The sequence below is a fragment of the Hemiscyllium ocellatum genome, chromosome 7 (genome assembly GCF_020745735.1).
Source record: "Hemiscyllium ocellatum isolate sHemOce1 chromosome 7, sHemOce1.pat.X.cur, whole genome shotgun sequence".
NCBI classification, from domain to species: domain Eukaryota; kingdom Metazoa; phylum Chordata; class Chondrichthyes; order Orectolobiformes; family Hemiscylliidae; genus Hemiscyllium; species Hemiscyllium ocellatum.
Window position 1 is genome coordinate 66,736,449 of NC_083407.1, and position 19,938 is coordinate 66,756,386.

Sequence of the window (19,938 nt, forward strand, 5' to 3'; positions counted from 1 at the left end):
GCTGTACAGAACATTGGTTAGGCCAGTGTTGGAATATTGCATGCAATTCTGGTCTCTTTCCTATCGGAAAGATGTTTTGATTCTTGAAAGGGTTCAGTAAAGATTTACAAAGATGTTGCCAGGGTTGGAAGATCTGAGCTACAGGGAGAGGCTGAACAGGCTGGGGCTGTTTTCCCTGAAGCATAGGAGGCTGAGGGGTGACCTTATAGAGGTTTACAAAATTGAGGGGCATGGATAGGATAAATAGACAAAGTCTTTTCCCTGGGGTCGGGGAGTCCAGAACTAGAGGGCATAGGTTTAGGGTGAGAGGGGAAAGATATAAAAGAGACCTAAGGGGCAACGTTTTCACGTTGGTACGTGTATGGAATGAGCTGCCAGAGGATGTGGTGGAGGCTGGTACAATTGCAACATTTAAGAGGCATTTGGATGGGTATGTGAATAGGAAGGGTTGAAGGCATATGGGCCGGGTGCTGGCAGGTGGGACTATATTGGGTTGGGATATCTGGTCGGCATGGACGGGTTGGACTGAAGGGTCTGTTTCCATGCTGTACATCTCTATGACTCTATATATAGCAGCAAAGTTCCATGAAAAGTGGAACAGTTTGAGGAAAACCCATTCCCAAAACAAGGATAAGAAAGGAAACAGAGCCCACAATAGACACTGTTGATGCAGATCACTAAGGGCACACCAATGAGGTAAAACAGTTACCCACTGGGAGACCAAAGGAAGAGAACTAATTTGCAAATTTCAATCAGTCCAAATTGGCTGATGTAAAACTGAGTTGAGAGTGTGGTCCTAGAAAAGCACAGCAGTCAGGCAGCATCCAAGGAGCAGGAGAATCAACGTTTCGGGCATAAAACTTTCATCAGGAATGAGGCTTGTGGGCTGGGGGGGGGCCTCTGAGATAAATGGGAGGAGAGTGGGGTAGATTTGGGGGGAAGGTAGCTGAGAATGCGATAGGTTGATGAAGGTGAGGGAGAAGGTGGTAGGTTGAAGAGAGGGTGGAGCGGATAGATGGGAAAGGTGATGGGCAGGTCAGGAAGGCGGTGCCGAGTTGGACGCTTGGGACTGGGATAATGTGGGTGGAGGGCAAATGAGGGAACTGGTGAAATCCACATTGATACTCTAGGTTTTCCATCACCACACCCTTGACTCTGATCTGCAGCATCTGAGTCCCCACTTTCTCCTGATGCAAAACTGAGTTGACAATGAAGTTCAGCACGTTAGTTCAGGTATTATATGGAAGGCAAACAACCGATTCGAATCCACTGAATCAAATTTGTAAAAATACCTGAATGTGATACATGGATTATAGAACAGGGTAGTGAAGGATTAAAACTTGGTAAACTGGCACAGCAGAAGGAACAAGTTCTGCTGCCCTTCCCAAAGCAGAAGTTGAACCCAAGTTAGGATTAAAGAATGAATGCAGAATGTGTGTTGCTGTCCCACTTTTTGCATTGTTATTCTCCTGTCAAAGTTGTAACAGAACGGTCAACATAAGCAAAAAGGAGAAATGTTGTTTATGTTTGATTCTCATAGTGAAGAGGTATTATGCTAATAGTAAAAATGGATCACCAATCTCTGACTTTAGTCATTTCATTTTAATATTTGGGACCTTCATTGGACACATTTAGTTATAAGACAGAAAAAAATTGACTTAAAATGGCTGCAATCGTCGCCTGACCAGGTTGGGTTAATGTTGTAAAACCATCAAAAATATTAGTATAATTCATAACAGAAATTAATGAAACTAGTCATTCAGATCTGTATCTCTTAATTTACACCTTTCTAGAAGATTCACATATTTGGATGAAAGTCACCCGCAGATTATCTAATTTGTGAAAAACAGTGAGGCCAGACACACAAATACACAAAGGAACTGTATTTTAGCAATTACTTCTTGAGCAGAGCCAAGAGACAGAAGTGGATTTATAATAGAAAATCTGGAAGTCTTGCTCATTCTCTCCCTGTTTCTGTCAGCCTCTCAATAAATCCTGTTTTGTGATAAAGCAAATTGGAGAAACATCCAAACACCAAGTGCTCAAGCATATCTACAGATTTTGCTGCTGTCACAGGTTAAAACCTAATACCTCAAAATTCCAAGTACGTTTACTTAATCTGCCTATACTTGATCTTCCTTTTTGTATTAGGCACTTTCCTGTTTTAAAATATATCTATATCTGTGTTTTATGCCTTTTTTTAGGCTTAGAAAGACATACCATTCTTTTCTTTTCATTCAACATAGTGTAATTAGCTCCTTAATTTCAGACTAATATTACATTTTAATTCAAGTATGAGATAGTTGTGTAAACAATAAATTGAAATCTTTCTTCTGGGCATCAGAGGGAGTTAAATGGACTTGATTCACCCCTTCACAATGGCTTGTAATAACTCTTGACACTGACCACCATACCTCATTACTTCTCCACTGTTACTAGTTTACCAGACTGTATATCCCATATCCAATACTGGATGAACAGATAAGTTTTCTGATTAAATGTTTGGAAATGTTTTTAGTCCTATATAAAACTCTGTCTGCTAGTTACCTAACTCCATCTCCCTTTCCACAGTCTGAGGCTGATCTCAACTGTTCTCAAACATGGTGTAATTTTGATTTTAGTTTCTATCTCATTATGCCATTGAAAATTATCTATTTATACTTGAGTAAATTTCTTGATCTTGCCCATTCCTAACCTCATTTGCCACTGTAACCCTCATCCATATCATTGTTAGTCTCAACTTGAGTATTCCTATGCACTCTTTGCTGGCCTCCCGGATTCGATTTTCCCTAATCGTCTAGTCATTTAAAATTCTGCTGCCCTTGACTTTGCTTGCAGCAAATAATTTATCTATTTCTTGTGCCCTTGTTAATCACCATTGGTTTCAGATCAATCAGTGCATCAATTTTAAAATACTCGTTCTTGTTTTGAAATCCATTTATGGCCTTGTATCTGCCTATTCTTATAATTTCCTCCAGCCCCACAACCCTGCAAGAATTCTGGTTTTTGTGGATCCCGGACTTTAATTAGTTATGGCCATGCTTTCTGGCATTTAGCTGGTAGTTTCTGGAATTCCCACCTTAGGACTGTCTGCTTCAGTACCTTTTTTTTCTTCCTTTCAGACACTCCTTAAAACCTACCACTTTGACAAACCTTTGGCATTTTTCCTTAGTATTTCTGAGGTTCAGGATTTAATTTTCTTAATAATGTACCTCTTAATGATATCAGGATAATTTTTTATTTTAAATGTATTGTAAAATTTAAAATTGTTGCTGATGTGCTTTTATCATCATCTTTCTATAACATTTGTTATATTCATGCTTTATAACAGGAAATATCACAATTGAAACTATGATGGATATTTTGCGGGACAAAGAGAGTGGTACCAATATGGAAGGTGGCTTTATGACAACAGGGAGCATGATCTCCATTCTACCTATGGACAGCAGCCTGCACTGCATTCATTTCTTTACAGGGACACCTTATCCTGATAGGTAAAGAACACATGATATTTCCACTGTACATACCATTCACTTTCTATTTAATGTTACCATTATTTATTGCTCATTTAATTAAAACTAATTTTACATTGAAACTTTATTGTTACAAAAATCAAATTTATATAAAGTTAGTAATTTGTTAAATTATTTTTAACTTGATAATTCTAGTGTTTCAGTTAACTTTTTAAAACAGGTTTACTCTGTCTTTTCGTGATTATTTCTTAGTATATTGTCTCCCTATTGTCATAGTAAGTCGGAAAATGGGAGAGATCAGAGGAAAGAAACTCATGATCTGTCAGGTTATGAAAATCTGCCAGAAATCTGGCAATCAGACATCTGATTTATGGCTGCTTGGCTTTCGACCATCAATGGTAGAGCAGCCCACTCCTGTTACTATTTGTTATAGTTTTATTGAACAAATATGTTTAACTGTTTCAAGTTTTTTTTTAAATGAAGTAATTGAGAGGGTTTGTGTGTACATGGATTTCAGGTGCTGCGGAACAGACTTTTAATAGCAAATTTAGAGCTTTTGAAATAAAAGGGGCAGTACAGCCTCAAAATGTTCTCTTTACTTGGGAGAAGCAGGGTGCACGTACAGAATTTGAGAACATGGACTGTGAAGTTCTTGAGCAGATTGATAAAAGAAGAAAAGAGTTTTGGAACATTTAAGTAGATAAGTCCCTGTGTCTAGATGAGTTATATCCAGGCTGCTGTGGGAGATAGAGAAGCAAGTTACAGGCATCCTGACCCACATTTTTAAATTGTCTCTGACCACAGGGGAGGTTAGTAGGGATAGATCCAGGAAACTATCGACCACTGAGTCTAACATCTGTGGTAGGGAAAATATTGAATATTGAAGGAGAAAATTTATCTTCATTTGAAGAGGCAAGTTTGAACAGGGATAGTCAACATGGCTTTTCCAGCACCATTCTAATCTAGACTTTGTCAGAGAGATATCAAGCTAATGAATCTAGTAGAACTTTTGTCAAAATCTTGCATGGGAAACTGAAAGAAGATTTTAAACTCATGGGATCCAGGGTTACTTGGCAAGTTGGATTGAAAATTGGCTTTGTAAGAGGAGGCAGAGGGTGGTGGAAGAAAGCAGTTTGTGTGACTGGAACCCTGTATGCAGTGTGCAGGAATCAGTGCTGGCCAGGTGGTTATGGAGTCATAGAGTCAGACAGCATGCAAACAGGCCCTTCGGCCCAACTTATCCATGACAACCAGGTTGCCTAAACTGAACCAGTCCCATTTGCCAGTGTTTGGCCCATGTCTAAATCTTTCCTATCCAAATGTCTTTTAAATGACTGTAATTGTATTCTGCCTCCACCACTTCCTATAGCAGTTCATACCATACACACACCACCTTCCATGTGGAAAAAAGTTGCCCCTCAGATCCCTTTTAAACCTTCCCCCTTAAATCTATGTCCTCTAGTTTTGGACTCCTTTACCCTGGGAAAGTATCTTGGCTATTCACCTTATCTATGCTTGTCATGATTTAATAAATCTCTATCAGTTCACCCACCAACCTCCTATGCTCCAGGGAAAAATATCCCAGCCATTCCAACCTTTCCTCATAACTCCAACCCTCCAAACTTGGTAACATCCTTGTAAATTTTCTAGTTTAATAATATCCTTCCTGTAGCAGGGCGACCAGAATTGTATGCAGTACTACAAGTGTTTTGTTGAGCTGTAACATGACTTCCCAAAACCCATGTACTCAATGCTCTGACCATGAAGGCAAGCATGTCAAATGCCGCCTTCACCACCTTGTGTTGCTCTGATGCCATTTTCAAGGAACTGTATTTGCACACAGGTCTCTCTGTTTGTCAGCTCTACCATTAACTGTGTAAGACTTGCCCTGGTTTGTCTTACCAAAGTGCAACCTCCTCACATTTAACTGCATTAAAATCCATCTGCCATTCCTCAGCTCACTGGTCCAGTTGATCAAGATCCTACTGAACTCTTTGACAATCTTCTTCACTGTCCGTTATACATATAACAATCAAATTTTTTTTTTATAACTTCAGATGCTGGAAATTAGAAATAAAAATAGAAATTGCTGGAAAAACTCAGGTTGGACAGCACCTGTGGAGTAAAAAGTGAGGTCTGCAGATGCTGGAGATCAGAGCTGAAAATGTGTTGCTGGTTAAAGCACAGCAGGTTAACCAGCAACATATTTTCAGCTCTGATCTCCAGCATCTGCAGACCTCCCTTTTTACTCGAAGATTTTAACCTACTGCGAATCCTCTTGCAAGGATGCCTTCCTTGAAGAAGCTCTCTTCATCCCTCCTCCCTACCTTTTATCTTAGCCTGCCTGGCACCCTCTCCTCATTCCTGATGAAGGGCTCTGGCCCGAAATGTCGAATTTCCTGTTCCTTGGATGCTGCCTAACCTGCTGTGCTTTAACCAGCAACACATTTTCAGCAGCACCTGTGGAGACAAAGCAAGGTTAATGTTTTGGGTTCAATGACCTTTCTTCAGAATCTTTAAAATGTACTTGAAGTGTCATAACATTCAGCGCTATAGGCCTAGTGTCAGAAAGTGGGACTAGCGTAGTTGGTAGCTTATTTTTGGTAACATGGAGTATCCTCTCCTGAATGATTCTGTGATACACTGTTTTAGACCAGATTTTTCAATCCCCATGGTTTATTTAATTCAAATCATATCATATACCATGGTGAAATTTGACCCCATGACCCTGGAAAGCCCATGGCCTTGGGCTGTAGATTGCTTGTCCAGTGACATTACCACAGTGCCATCTCATTGCTCACTATCATAGATAACATTTTTTCATAGCCACCAGATGTCACTGCTGTTACATCACATTTCTGAATGCCCCTAGATTTGTGATTAAAACTCAAAATTTGATTAAGCCAACACTAAAAGATTAGTTTTGAGAATCCTTTGGTTCCGTTAGGCATTCTCTCTTTTTTTAAATAGCTAGCTGCTGGTAAAAGTATAATCATACAATTATGGATTACAGAACATTCTGGTTTGTCTCTTCTCAGGTCTGTTTTCAAGCCTTTTATCTTTGTACAAAACCTGAGGCAATTGCTGCAAACTAGTTCTCCTTCGTTTGGTCCTGATGATCCAGTAAAGAAGAAGCCACGGTTCCAGACTAAACCTGACCGAAAACATGAACTCTACAAAAAGCATGAAGTTGCAGCGGCAACAATGGAAATAAATCAGGTACTTGCCTTTATGCAGTAAATAAATGTATGCTATGATCCTGTAAATATTTAATAAAAATCAATACATGAAGGCTTGTCTTTGCAAATCTCAATAGTTTTTGCGATTTCTGTTTGGAGCATTAAATTTAAAATGATTTGAGCTGAATTAAACATCAGTGATTTGATAGTGAGAGGTTACTTCAGTAACCTTTGTGAAACATTTTGATAAGAGTGGCTGTGGTTTCCATTAAAATCAGCGTCTTAAATCCATTAATGTTTATTTATCACATCTGAAAAGTGAGTATTTTAAAGCAGAAATTGTATTTTCTGTATAGAGCAGCATCAAGATTATTCTCTGTAATTTATTTCAATCCCCAGAAAAAAGGTGCTAAACTGCTCCAAGACATAAAAGCACTAGAGAAGAAACAAATTGAAAAAGCAAAGCACATACTAGAGAATGGAATACCGGATACCACCGAAGTTGTTCACATCTTTTCTGATTGTGTAAATGAAGAAATAGCAATTTACAGTAAAAATTAGCTAATACTTTTGAATATTTTGTTAGTATCTTTGGTTTTAATATGTTTTATTGCCTTGAAAATAAGTGATAATATATAAACATGTAATATGTAAGGTTTCAAATTGCAGAATAGTGACTGAATGATAAAAATAAAAACTTGTAAAAGAAAAACATTTATGTTAAAGCTTTGCTATTAGATAAAATCCTACTTTCTTGAAAAGCTTGAAAAAGTTAAGTATAATGTTAACTGAAAATGTTTAATGTGTTGTAGCATATGCCACTGATCTGCACCAAAAAATACTGTTTTCTGTAACTGATTTTCCAAATGTGGATCATGTGTCTGTTAAATGCTTCTTAAACATTGCTATCAGATGTTTAAAGATTTATCTCAAAGCTCTTCTTGCAGATTTGTGGATGTGGAAACAATTACATTATCTTCAAATTATACATTGCTGTTGAAACTGAACCATTTCAATTTATTTCCTCCTCAGGATTGAGGGGGATTTGGGCCAAATGCTGGCAAATGGGACTAAATTAATTTAGGATATCTGGTCGGCATGGAGAATTTGGACAAAAGGGTCTATTTCCATGCTGTATATCTCTATGACTCAGCTAGAAAAATATCAATAAATATTTTAACATTTTGAATGTTGCAGCAAGTGAATTTATGTTGTGACCATATCCCCAGATATGCCATGGCATGCTTTCCAATTTCCAGATCTAGTGGTCTCACAAAATATGAGATGACAACACTTTTAAGATAACAATGCTTAGTATTTTTAAGCTCCTAACAATTGAACTATCAGCACACATATTTTAAAGGAGTTTTGTGCACTTATTTTTCTATGTTTTACATAAGATTACATCAGATACGAGTTCCACCCTTCCCCAACTGGGAATAATCCAAGCTCTTTGGTGAGTAAACCCATTGTCCAATTTACTTATAGCAAAATACAAACTGCCAATTGGGGCAGTAAAAACCCAGCTTTTTGTTTTGATAATAGGCCCACCTCCACTTAAACTAAATACCCACATACATACTCTGTCCCTGTGACAATAGCATAAATCAAAAAGGGTGGGGGTTGAGAAAGGACACAGCTGTTTAAAAAATTTAATACCGCACCACCAATTTATCAATTCACCAATTAATAAACAACAAATATTGCTCACCAGACGCAGTGTGACAATAACAGAAATAAAAAATAGGGGAGAGAAACAAGGGAGATACTTAATCAAAATGGTGTTGGAAAATTGGGTTCTTCCAAGTATATCATCTAATTTTTTTAAAAATCAGTTTGTTCAGACATGTAATGAACCCATGCTTTCTGGCACAAAACAATTGTATTTGGAGTATGTGTTTGCAACTTTGACTCACAATGTATGAGTCAGCGAAATGACAGACACTTGATATATTGAGAGGGAGAAAATGATATGGATACTTCCTTCTAGGAGGCAGTCTGTTAACATAGGAAAGGGCATTCTAATTTTATTATGAATCAGGGAAAGGGATGTGTTATTGCCAATGAAACTGGTAAGGGGAGATGGCAGGAAAGCAAGATCTTCAGCCTTTGCAATTGTCCAACAGTTTTGAGCTTTCCTCAACTAGTTTGGATGAGAGTGAATGCTGCAGGGTGGATGAGTTAATTGAGCAGAACACTGTGGTACTGGAAGCCATTGAAGTGGGGGGGGGGGGAAGCAGTGGACCATTATAAGGAATGTAATGGTAGTAGGGAACAGTACAGTTCAGAGGGGATTGACACACTTACTGGAGGGAGCAGGATCCATTCAAGTGGTGAGGCTCTACAAATTACTACAGCATCAAACAGCCACTTAGTACAAGCGAAAGATATCTGTTATCACTAAATGCTGAATGTGATGGTGTTGTGGGTTCAGTGGTAGAGTCTGGACAAGAAGGTCTGGCTTGGAGCCCTACCTGCTACTAAGTAGTTTGATTTACTTAAGAGGAAAGCAAGTACAACTTCTCATTTCTTTAAGTTTTGTATTGATATTGGAAACATTAGAATTCTACTGTACATGCACCCACTGTGTCAAGGAAAATTTATGGCCACCAGCACACTTGATCACATGAAACATTACAAATTATTCCTACTAATGACCGTGGACCACATGTAATATAATGTGGTTTGTAAAGATGCAGTTTTGTTTCATGAGTAGCAGTCACCTTCCAAGGTTCCATTATCTACACAAGGTGTAGGAATTGCTTACTTCACAACTTGGATTGTAAAATATCCACATCATTAATCTAAATGCAATGCTGCCTTTCTTGATGGGTGGGCTGGTGGTGGGGGGAACATATTCTGATTAGTGCATATATACAATCTCCTATAGTATGTGCATCAAAAATCATGAGAAAAAGACGTTTGAATCAGAACACCGATGTGTAATGTGCATGTAGGGGCATCCCACCGACAGTCCCTCTGTTGGGGACCTCCCTGCCCCTGTGTTTAGAAAACACTGTTCAAACGTTCTTTGTGTGTGGTTGAGAATTACTGCATGGTCACATGATTGAGGAGCTTTGGTTCTTTGGGACCATCCCCAGTAGGTCTGAGCACAAGCTGTGGTTGTCCCTGTGTCTACTGCAAGAAGGGCTGCTGCATAAATGGATGAGGGACACGTGTTTGGAACCTAGGACCAGCATGGACTTTCAGCAGATGTGAACCCGCTCCCTATTGTGGAGCTTCCAACCACAGGGGCCCTCATGATGCAATGAGGATTTAAAAGCGTCAGAGTCACTCGTCCTCCATCAATTGCTGTGCTGATGAGAGACGGCCAGTGGGACCATACTCCATCCAGAGGTGGAGGTCAGAACATCATATTGTATTGTGTTTCAGTGATGGAACACCTTCCATTGGGGTCAATGAGGGACATGGGGTGACACCCCCACCCCCAATATCAGAATTCTGTGAAGGTCATGCCTTTGTACAGGTGCCATCCAGACAGGAAATGCCTCTCGATCCTCAGAATCTCTGCTCAAGAAAATTGGAGAACAGACTAAGGCTGTGGGTTGGACGGTCAGAGAGCCACAGCATTCTGCTGAATAAGAAGATTAAAAAGGAGGTCCTCAAGGGTAGTAATATCTGGATTACTCCCAATGCTACGAGCCAGTGAGGGCTGGAATAGGAGGATAGAGCAGATGAATGCATGGCTGAGGAGCTGGTGGATGGGAGAAGGATTCACATTTTTGGATCATTGGAATCGCCTTATTGGGATTGTATTATAGACCCCCCAATAGTCAGAGGGAAATTGAGAAACAAACTTGAAAGGAGATCTCCGCAATCTGTAAGAATAATAGAGTAGTTATGGTAGGGGATTTTAAATTTCCAAACATCGACTGGGACTGCCATAGTATAAAAGGTTTAGATGGAGAGGAATTTCTTAAGTGTGTACAAGACAACTTTCTGATTCAGTATGTGGATGTACCTACTAGAGAAGGTGCAAAACTTGACCTACTCTTGGGAAATAAGGCAGGGCAGGTGACTGAGGTGTCCGTGGGGGAGCACTTTGGGGCCAACAACCATAATTCTATTCGTTTTAAAATAGTGATGGAAAAGGATAGACCAGACCTAAAAGTTGAAGTTCTAAATTGGAGAAAGGCCAATTTTGACAGTATTAGGCAAGAACTTTCAAAAGCTGATTGGAGGCAGATGTTTGCAGGTAAAGGGACGGCTGGAAATTGGAAAGCCTTCAGAAATGAGATAACAAGAATCCAGAGAAAGTATATTCCTGTCAGGGTGTAAGGGAAGGCTGATAGGTATAGGGAATGCTGGATGACTAAAGAAACTGAGGGTTTGGTTAAGAAAAAGAAGGAAGCATATGTCAGGTACAGACAGGATAGATTGAGTGAATCCTTAAAAGAGTATAAAGAATGTTGGAGTATACTTAAGAGGGAAATGAGGAGGGCAAAACGGGGATATGAGATAGCTTTGGCAAATAGAATTAAGGAGAATCCAAAGGGTTTTTACAAATATATTAAGGACAAAAGGGTAATTAGGGAGAGAATAGGGCCCCTCAAAGATCAGCAAGGCGGCCTTTCTGTGGAGCCACAAAAAATGGGGGAGATACTAAATGAATATTTTGCATCAGTATTTACTGTGGAAAAGGATATGGAAGATATAGACTGTAAAGAAATAGATGGTTACATGTTGCAAAATGTCCAGATTACAAAGGAGGAAGTGCTGGATGTCTTGAAACGGTTAAAGGTGGATAAATCCCCAGGACCTGATCAGGTGTACCCGAGAACTCTGTGGGAAGCTGGAGAAGTAATTGCTGTTCCTCTTGCTGAGATATTTGTATCACCGATAGTCACAGGTGAGGTGCCAGAAGACTGGAGGTTGGCTAATGTGGTGCCACTGTTTAAGAAGGGTGGTGAAAACAAGCCAGGGAACTATAGACCGGTGAGCCTGACCTCGGTGGTGGGCAAGTTGTTGGAGGGAAAGTTGTTGGAGGGAATCCTGAGGGACAGGATGTACATGTATTTGGAAAGGCAAGGACTGATTCGGGATAGTTAACATTTCTTTGTGCGTGGGAAATCATGTCTCACAAACTTGATTGAGTTTTTTGATGAAGTAACAAAGAAGATTGATGAGGGCAGAGCAGTAGATGTGATCTAATGGACTTCAGTAAGGCATTTCACAAGGTTCCCCGTGGGAGACTGATTAGCAAGGTTAGACCTCAAGGAATACAGGGAGAACTAGCCATTTGGATACAGAACTGGCTCAAACGTAGAAGTGAGAGGGTGGTGGTGGAGGGTTGTTTTTCAGACTGGAGGCCTGTGACCAGTGGAGTGCCACAAGGATCGGTGCTGGGTCCACTACTTTTCATCATTTATATAAATGATTTGGATATGAGCATAAGAGGTATAATTAGTAAGTTTGCAGATGACACCAAAATTGGAGGTGTAGTGGACAGCGAAGAGGGTTACCTCAGATTACAACAGGGTGTGGACCAGATGGGCCAATGGGCTGAGAAATGGCAGATGGAGTTTGATTCAGATAAATGTGAGGTATTGCATTTTGGGAAAGCAAATCTTAGCTGGACTTATACACTTAATGGTAAGGTCCTATGGAGTATTGCTGAACAGAAACCTTGGATTGCAGGTTCATAGCTCCTTGAAAGTAGAATCGCAGGTAGATAGGATAGTGAAGAAGACATTTGGTATACTTTCCTTTATTGGTCAACGTATTGAGTACAGGAGTTGGGAGGTCATATTGCGGCTGTACAGAATATTGGTTAGGCCACTGTTGGAATATTGTGTGCAGTTCTGGTCTCCTACCTATCGGAAGGATGTTGTGAAACTTGAAAGGGTTCAGAAAAGGTTTACAAGGATGTTGCCAGGGTTGGAGGATCTGAGCTACAGGGAGAGACTGAACAGTCTGTGGCAGTTTTCCCTGGAGCGTTGGAGGCTGAGGGGTGACCTTATAGAGGTTTACAAAATTATGAGGGGCATGGATAGGATAAATAGACAAAGTCTTTTCCCTGGGGTCGGGGAGTCCAGAACTGGAGGGCATAGATTTAGGGTGAGAGGGGAAAAATATAAAAGAGACCTAAGGGGCAACTTTTTCAAGCAGAGGGTGGTACGTGTATGGAATGAGCTGCCAGAGGATGTGGTGGAGGCTGGTACAATTACAACATTTAAGAGGCATTTGGATGGGTATATGAATAGGAAGGGTTTGGAGGGATATGGGCCGGGTGCTGGCAGGTGGAACTAGATTGGGTTAGGATATCTGGTCGGCCTGGACGGGTTGGACCGAAGGGTCTGTTTCTATGCTGTACATCTCTATGACTCTATATCTGTCACGATCAGCAGCAATTCATTGATTTCTCTGCTGAAGTCCTCTCTGCATTTGAATGTAACTAGTCGGGTGTCATGGCGGACTCAACAGGCCTTGGGCTGGTTGGATGGTATTTTTGGTAGATTGTGGGCTTGGTTTGCTACATTTGGGATTGTTGTGGGTTTTGTGTTGCTTGTTGTTGCCTTTGTCTTTTGCTGTGCTCTTCCTCTTGTTGAGTTTTTTTTTAAGTGCGTCTTGCTGTGCGACGGTTCCCTGTTGTTCCAGTGGACTCTGGCCCAGCCCTCGCTTCCACTGCAGGTTCGCAGCTTTGCTTCAACGACCTGATGTCTGCTGTAGTGTTGAAGCTTGTTCAGATGGAGATGCCTGACTTGCATGTGCTGTGTGCGTGTTTAGGTTATGCAGGGTCTTTCGGTCTATTTTCCTGTTCCCGTTATTGTGGGGTGGGTTTTTTGCCTGTGACTCCAGGTGTGGAGGGAGAATCATTTGAGGTCTGGACCCTGGAAATTGTTATTACCTGCTTTTGGGGCTCCATTGATCAATTTGGCCTTTGGGTGTTCAGCCTCCTTGTATTCTTTCTCTGTGAGAGACTTGTTGGTCTCAAAGGGGGAAATATATGAAAGTTATTCTGGCAGTTATGTAGTTAACTTAGTGTTGTAATATATGCCCAGAAGCATGTTACACGACTCCAGTAACAGATAACGGTAGTGCATTGTGATAGGTTAGTTAAATCACTGGGAGATGAGCTAATGCTGAAGATGGTGTTGTTGTAATGTGATAGGTTAAACGTGATGGAGGGAACCAGTGTGGCAGATGATGATTATGTTAGAAAGGCTAAGCAAGCCAGTATGATTGGTTATCAGATAAGCACGGGAAGAATAACTGTATAAATTGCAAGAGAACAAAGATCTTGTGGGGAGTCAGGAAGACATTTTGCTGGATCCCACAGCTTTGATTTTGCAAGATTAAAGTTTGATTTCGTGAAGGATTTTCTGCGTCTCCTGGTAATTTTTTTGAGAGAACATTCCACATGCACTGACAGCAACTTCTTGTGAAGCTCATTAAATGATTTTTTAAAAGGTGGATTTGATAGGCTAGGACATTTTTTCACTGGAGTGTAGAAAGTTGAGAGTTGACCTTTTGGAGGTTTATAAAATCATGAGGGGTACACATAGGGTTAATGGTAGGTCTTTTCCCTAGGATAGGGGATTTCAAGACTGGGGAATAATCTTGAGGAGGAGAGAGGTTTAAAAAACATGAGGGGGCAAATGTTTTACAGAGGGTGGTTACATAGAATGAAGTTCCTGAGGAAGTGTTGGATGTGGGCACAGTTACATTTAAAAGATACTTAGACAAGTACATGAATAGGAAACATTTAGAGGGAAATGGGCCAGTAGCAGATAGGTAGGACTAATGTAGTTTGGGATTATGTTCAGCATGGACTAGTTGGACCATAGAATCATATAGCATGGAAACAGAGCCTATGAGACAGCACTGGGGGAAGTCACCTGTCACAGACCGTAAAAGTTTTGCTGGTGCTAAGACAAGCGCCCCCTGCACAATCCCAACTGCAAGTGCAGCTTCATGCTTACTGCATGTAAAACAAAACTTTTAACTGTGCTTAGGTATATGTGACAACAGTAAATAAATCAAATCAAATCAGATATTCATTAATCTCTCACTGTGGTTCTCGCTGTTTCATAAAGGTTAAGGTTACAAACCACTGGAAGCCTTCACAACAACTAAACTCCCTCATTCAACCCAGACAAAATTTCATATAGGTATGGACACAAGGGGAAGGAAAGCTGTCACTCAGACAGAGTTAGACTGTTGTGTCAAATTAAGGATGGTGAGAAGCTCCATCTTCATTCTTATAATTGCAGCTTAAATACCGGTCAATCACATGAAAAGTGAGAGTATATTTACAAAATTAACAATGTATTTATAATGAAACGTCACCTGTACTATATATGTACCATTATAAGGTTTTATTTCTTCCTCATCATAGAATGTATTCAAGAAAGAGATTGTTGTTACATTTTCAGATATTAAAAGGAATTTGGAATCAAGATAGATTAGATTACCTACGGTGTGAAAATAAGCCCTTCGGCCCAACAAGTCCACACCCTCTGAAGAGTAATTTAGCATGGCCAATTCACCTGACCTGCACATCTTTGGATTGTGGGAGGAAAGCAGAGCATCCAGAAGAAACCCAAGCAGACACAGGGAGAACGTGCAAACTCCACACAGTCACCCAAGGCTGGAATCAAACCTGGGACCCTGGTGCTGTGAGGCATGAGTGCTAACCATTGAGCCATCGTGCTGCCCTAGAGGTGTAATGAAGTGTAGAATTTGGAATCAAGATAGAGGTGCAGAAGTACTGTACCTTTAAGAGTTGAAAAGCTAGCAAAGACAAAGCAGAGAGAGTCCGGAACAAGATAACAATGTACCACTTGGTTGAAACAGCTATCTGCAGCTGTGTTGCTATGGAACAAAAACATATTCAAATTCAGCTAGTTTAAGATACCAGAATCCAATCAAATTTGAATTTAGCATTTTGATAATATTAAAACCAATGAACCAATCCTACGTTGTGGGGTATAAAACCGGACATATTGAACTTCTAGAGAGAAATGCCAAACGACCTACAAATGTAGGCTGTGAGCTCAAGAGCTCTCTGAACGGTACCTGTCTGTAAATGGAGTTTGCACAGCAGAACCAACCTGGGGAGAATCTACAGAGGAATATCTACAGGGGAATATTTACAAAGGAGAGTCGACGAAGCTGACTGGTTTAGAAACATGACTTTTGTTTTGTAAATCTTAATTGAGATTTTCTTAATCGGACTGGTATTGTAGAGTAGGAGGTAAAAGATAAGAGAAAGAAGTTGTGAATAGTTGTTGGTTTTAATATTCTCTGTTGGACTTGAAAAATAAAAGTTGTTAATTTGTAAATAGTGACCTCTGGGACAGTTCTTTGCCTCTTGAATTCTAAACAGGTTACAAAATGGGATGAATCTTTTCTGTGTTGCTGGTTTAAATTAGTAGAGGGGTATAGCTCGTGTCCTAACAGAGGATCAGCCATGATCATATTGAATAGCAGAGCCGCTTGAAAGGTTGAATGGCCGACTCCTGCTCCTAGTTTCTCGGTTTCTTTCGCTCCCACTACATCTAGGTGCAGTCCCAGTGTCTGCAGCTAGTATGCGGTTCCTCTTCTAGCTGAGTGTCTACTGGCACCATCCTGTCTCCTTGTGAGGACTACAGTGTAGTTAAGTTATCCACTGAGGTGTAAGGATCGAAGCTGGTGGAGCTTACAAGGGATAGCATTGCCAGTAGTTCTCTCAGGGATGTCTGTCTTCTTCCTCCTCAGAGGTGGTGGAGGAGGAGATGATATGCTGAGGGGATGCTCTATTCAATAGTGGTGACAATGAGGATACCACTGGTCCCTACAGGAGACAAGACAGGCGATGAGTTGTGAAATAGATTCAGGGGAGTACATTCACAGTGCTGGTACTGGGAAAACAACGCAGCACTCGAAGGTGAATTTTACTTGACTGCTGGGATATGGTAGTCATGGCATGAACATATGAGCAATCACTGTCCTCTTGTGCTAAGGGAAAGATTCTCTCCTTGTAAGGGGATGAGGAGATAAATAGCAGGCATTCCACCACCTTTTGGGAGGGATTGAGCATGATGGAAACCAAGGCATTAGTGCTGGTGCAGATGAGAGGAAGGTGGTGAATGAGTAGGTAGTACACAGGGTATGCAGGTTAGTGGTGGGGAGGATTTGGGTGATTAAGTGAGGAAAGATGCTGCATGCAAAAGTGATAGTGGCAGACCATTATCCTTGGTAGGAGGTGAGTGCAGTAGCAAAGATATAAGGAAGCAGAGAGAAGATGGTGGCACTCACTTACTCTTGCAGTGTGCAGAAAGTCATTAACCCTCTTCCTGCACTCCTGAGAATTCCTCCAGATCACAGACACAGTGCTGACCAGGGCAGCAAGTTTAAAGGAGAACTGGCAAGGTCTACTGATAGTGCTGAGCAAAGAGAACAGTTCTCCTTACATGTAGTAGAATGTTCCTTTTAAATAAAACAACAACTCTTTTGAGACACTAAAAGCAACACTGCCCAACTGAATGGCACACTGAAAACTGGCTAACAGAACAGCATGCTGGAAATTCAGATCAGGCCAGACATACAGGTACGCAAGCCAGTTATCCTGATTGATTATATCGAATAGGAGTTAATGAGACATTGGAACCGAGATATTAAGTCAGAAAGTTTGCAGCACAGAGTTCTGAAGAAGGATCACTGGACCTGAAACATTATCTCGGATTTCTCTCCATAGATACTTCCAGATCTGATGAGTTTTTCCAGCATTTTCTGTTTTTGATTTTGATTTCCAGCATCTGCAGTTCTTTCATTCACCATGATAGACTATTCAATAGACGTTGATGAAATAATGCTGCAATGTTTTGGGTGGAACAATAGGTCTGAGTTTCAGAAGAAATGTTTTTGAGACAGCCTGGTTCCTAGGGTCAGCTCAATCAATGGAGGGATTACAATATCCAATATTGTCTTTTGGAATACTCTTCCTGGCACAGAAATTTAATTTACATGGAGTAACTGAATTATTATAGTTAATACATTGTTACTTCAAACTTCTGGTAAAGCACTGGATTTGGTAATGACCCAGGTAACAAGTTAGAAGAGGAGCAAATTACTGTAGATGCTTGAATCTGTACTGAAAACAAAAAATGCTGGAAATCACAGCAGGTCAGGCAGCGTCACAAATCATTTATTTATTACAAAAGGCAGATGAAGAGTCATGTAGTTTCAAAATGTTAGCTTGCTCTCTCTCCACAGATGCTACCTGACCTGCTGTGATTTCCAACATCTTTTGTTTTCAACTAGTTAAGAGACCACTCAAATCAGAAGGCTCCCTCCAGAGAAAACAATCAGCACCGAAAAACAGGAAGAACAGCTTCAACTTCAGTTTAACCAGCTCTAATCGGGGTAATACAAACTATTTTAAAAAATCATCTTCCAAAACAGATTCTTAGACCACAGTGAGGGCATAGGATTCAAGAACTGTAAGGTTACTCAGGAAATTAGAGGGAATGATGCTTTTTTTTAAAGCTGCATATTATATTTATCTTGCCTTTCAAAGATAATAAACCAGGTCTCATGGTAAATTGTGTCTCATTAGAGTAAAATGGGTCCCACTAAGTAAGCAAGTAGATCAGACACACAAAAATGATGCTTACGTCCTCTCTGCAACCCATATAAATCCCTCTCAGCAGTTCGGGTGCCAAATTCATAGAAACACAAAATCCTTACAGTACAGAAAAAGGTAATTTGCCTCATCAAGTCCACACTGACTCCCACCACCCCCCCACCCTAAAAGCAGCCAACCTGATCCCCATGACCCCACATTTACCAGGGCCAATTCACCTAATTTGCACATCTTGGACTGTGAAGGAAACTGGAGCACCTGGAGGAAACCCACACAGACACTGGGAGAATGTGCAAATTCCACAGTCACCAAAGGCTAGAATTGAATCCAAATCCTTGGTGCTGCGAGGCAGCAGTGCTAACCACTGTGACACCGTACTGCCCAAATTGCCTCTGTTGACCATGTCTGGGACAATTCTTCCCACACTGCAAGTGCGACTGACAGTCTCCAGCTGACATGAATTGACCTGGTGCAGTTGGTGTTTAAATATGATGCCAGCAGCAAGAAACCTGGAGAATCCCAGCAGCGACAAATATTTCTAAGATAGAATGAAAGTGGAACTATAAGTGGGCTGGTGCATACATATGCTGGTGCATACATTCCTGATGAAAACCTTGTGCTCAAAACGTTGACTCTCCTGCCTCTCAGATGCTGCCTGACCGGCTGTGCTTTGCCTGTACAATTTTTGACTGCATACATAATGAGGTGAGCAGGATAAGATATCCTGAGAAGACCCACTTGGGCTTACATAGCACTTTTGCATCCTCATGCTGATGCTATTTTCAATCCAGGTCTCCTACATGGCCCTACATGGAAATACAAATCTCTTATGGCTTGTCAACAGTTTGTCAAATTCTCATTTAGTTTAGTAATATATTCATCTATTTGGAAGAATGCCATCAGTTTACCTTCTTAATTTGGAGCAGTAGTTGCTGTAATAAATTAGGATAGACATGGCAGGTAGTGGTCTATAAAAGACAGTCAATGCTGAATGATTTCAGTCAAGGTTGAAGTCTATCCTTATCCACTGGCAGGAGCAAGTCTAAAGCTATTGCTGCTAGAGGAAACGGGTCTAATCACTTGTACTTTACTGTATAACTTATTTAAATATCTTGCCAAAAAACAATTAGCCTAGAAAAAAAAATCAAATACATAATGATTAAACAACTCAAAAGAAAAAAAAAGTGGTTCCTGGCAGTTACTTTTATAGAGAGCACCAGTGCATTTGGGATATATATCAGTACATGTCAAATCAGCACTATTTCACTGTCATTTTGCCTAGACTCTGATCCAGGTTGGGATCAATCGCATCAATGTGTGGAAAATATGAGCTAAATAGGTATCAAATTTTAACAAACAAAGAAATTTAAGCTTAAGAACCATCTTTTCTGAGCACTTTCATTTAATGTTCACATACCACTGGAACTTTCTCCAGACAAGTAAACATTATAATTTGACTACTTAACTTATTAAGCTGCAACTAAATTTTAAAAAAAATTACTCTACAGAAGAAACTAAAATCAAAATCAACAAACTGAAGAATGATAGGGTCTTATCTCAAGATGTGCAACGTTTAAATGAAGACAAATGAAATCTGAATTTCAAGTTCAGCCATGTATTATCCGACTGCACATTAAAATACAAAACTATTCCAGTCTTCTAGAAACTCGAGTATTAAAAATGTTTTATTTCTTCATTT

At 40.3% G+C, this 19,938-nt stretch overlaps 1 protein-coding gene across 2 annotated transcripts in view; it reads left to right on the forward strand.

Moving 5' to 3' along the window:
• scrn3 (secernin 3) overlaps window positions 1-7,841 on the forward strand; it is a 29,070-nt gene extending 21,229 nt beyond the window's left edge. For both annotated transcript variants that reach the window (XM_060827312.1, XM_060827313.1), the window contains exons 6-8: window positions 3,332-3,494; window positions 6,512-6,692; window positions 7,052-7,841. In XM_060827312.1, coding sequence (XP_060683295.1) covers window positions 3,332-3,494; window positions 6,512-6,692; window positions 7,052-7,213 — 506 coding nt within the window. In that variant the 3' untranslated portion in view covers window positions 7,214-7,841. The remainder of the gene's footprint in view (window positions 1-3,331; window positions 3,495-6,511; window positions 6,693-7,051) is intronic.
• Window positions 7,842-19,938: the final 12,097 nt, after the last annotated feature.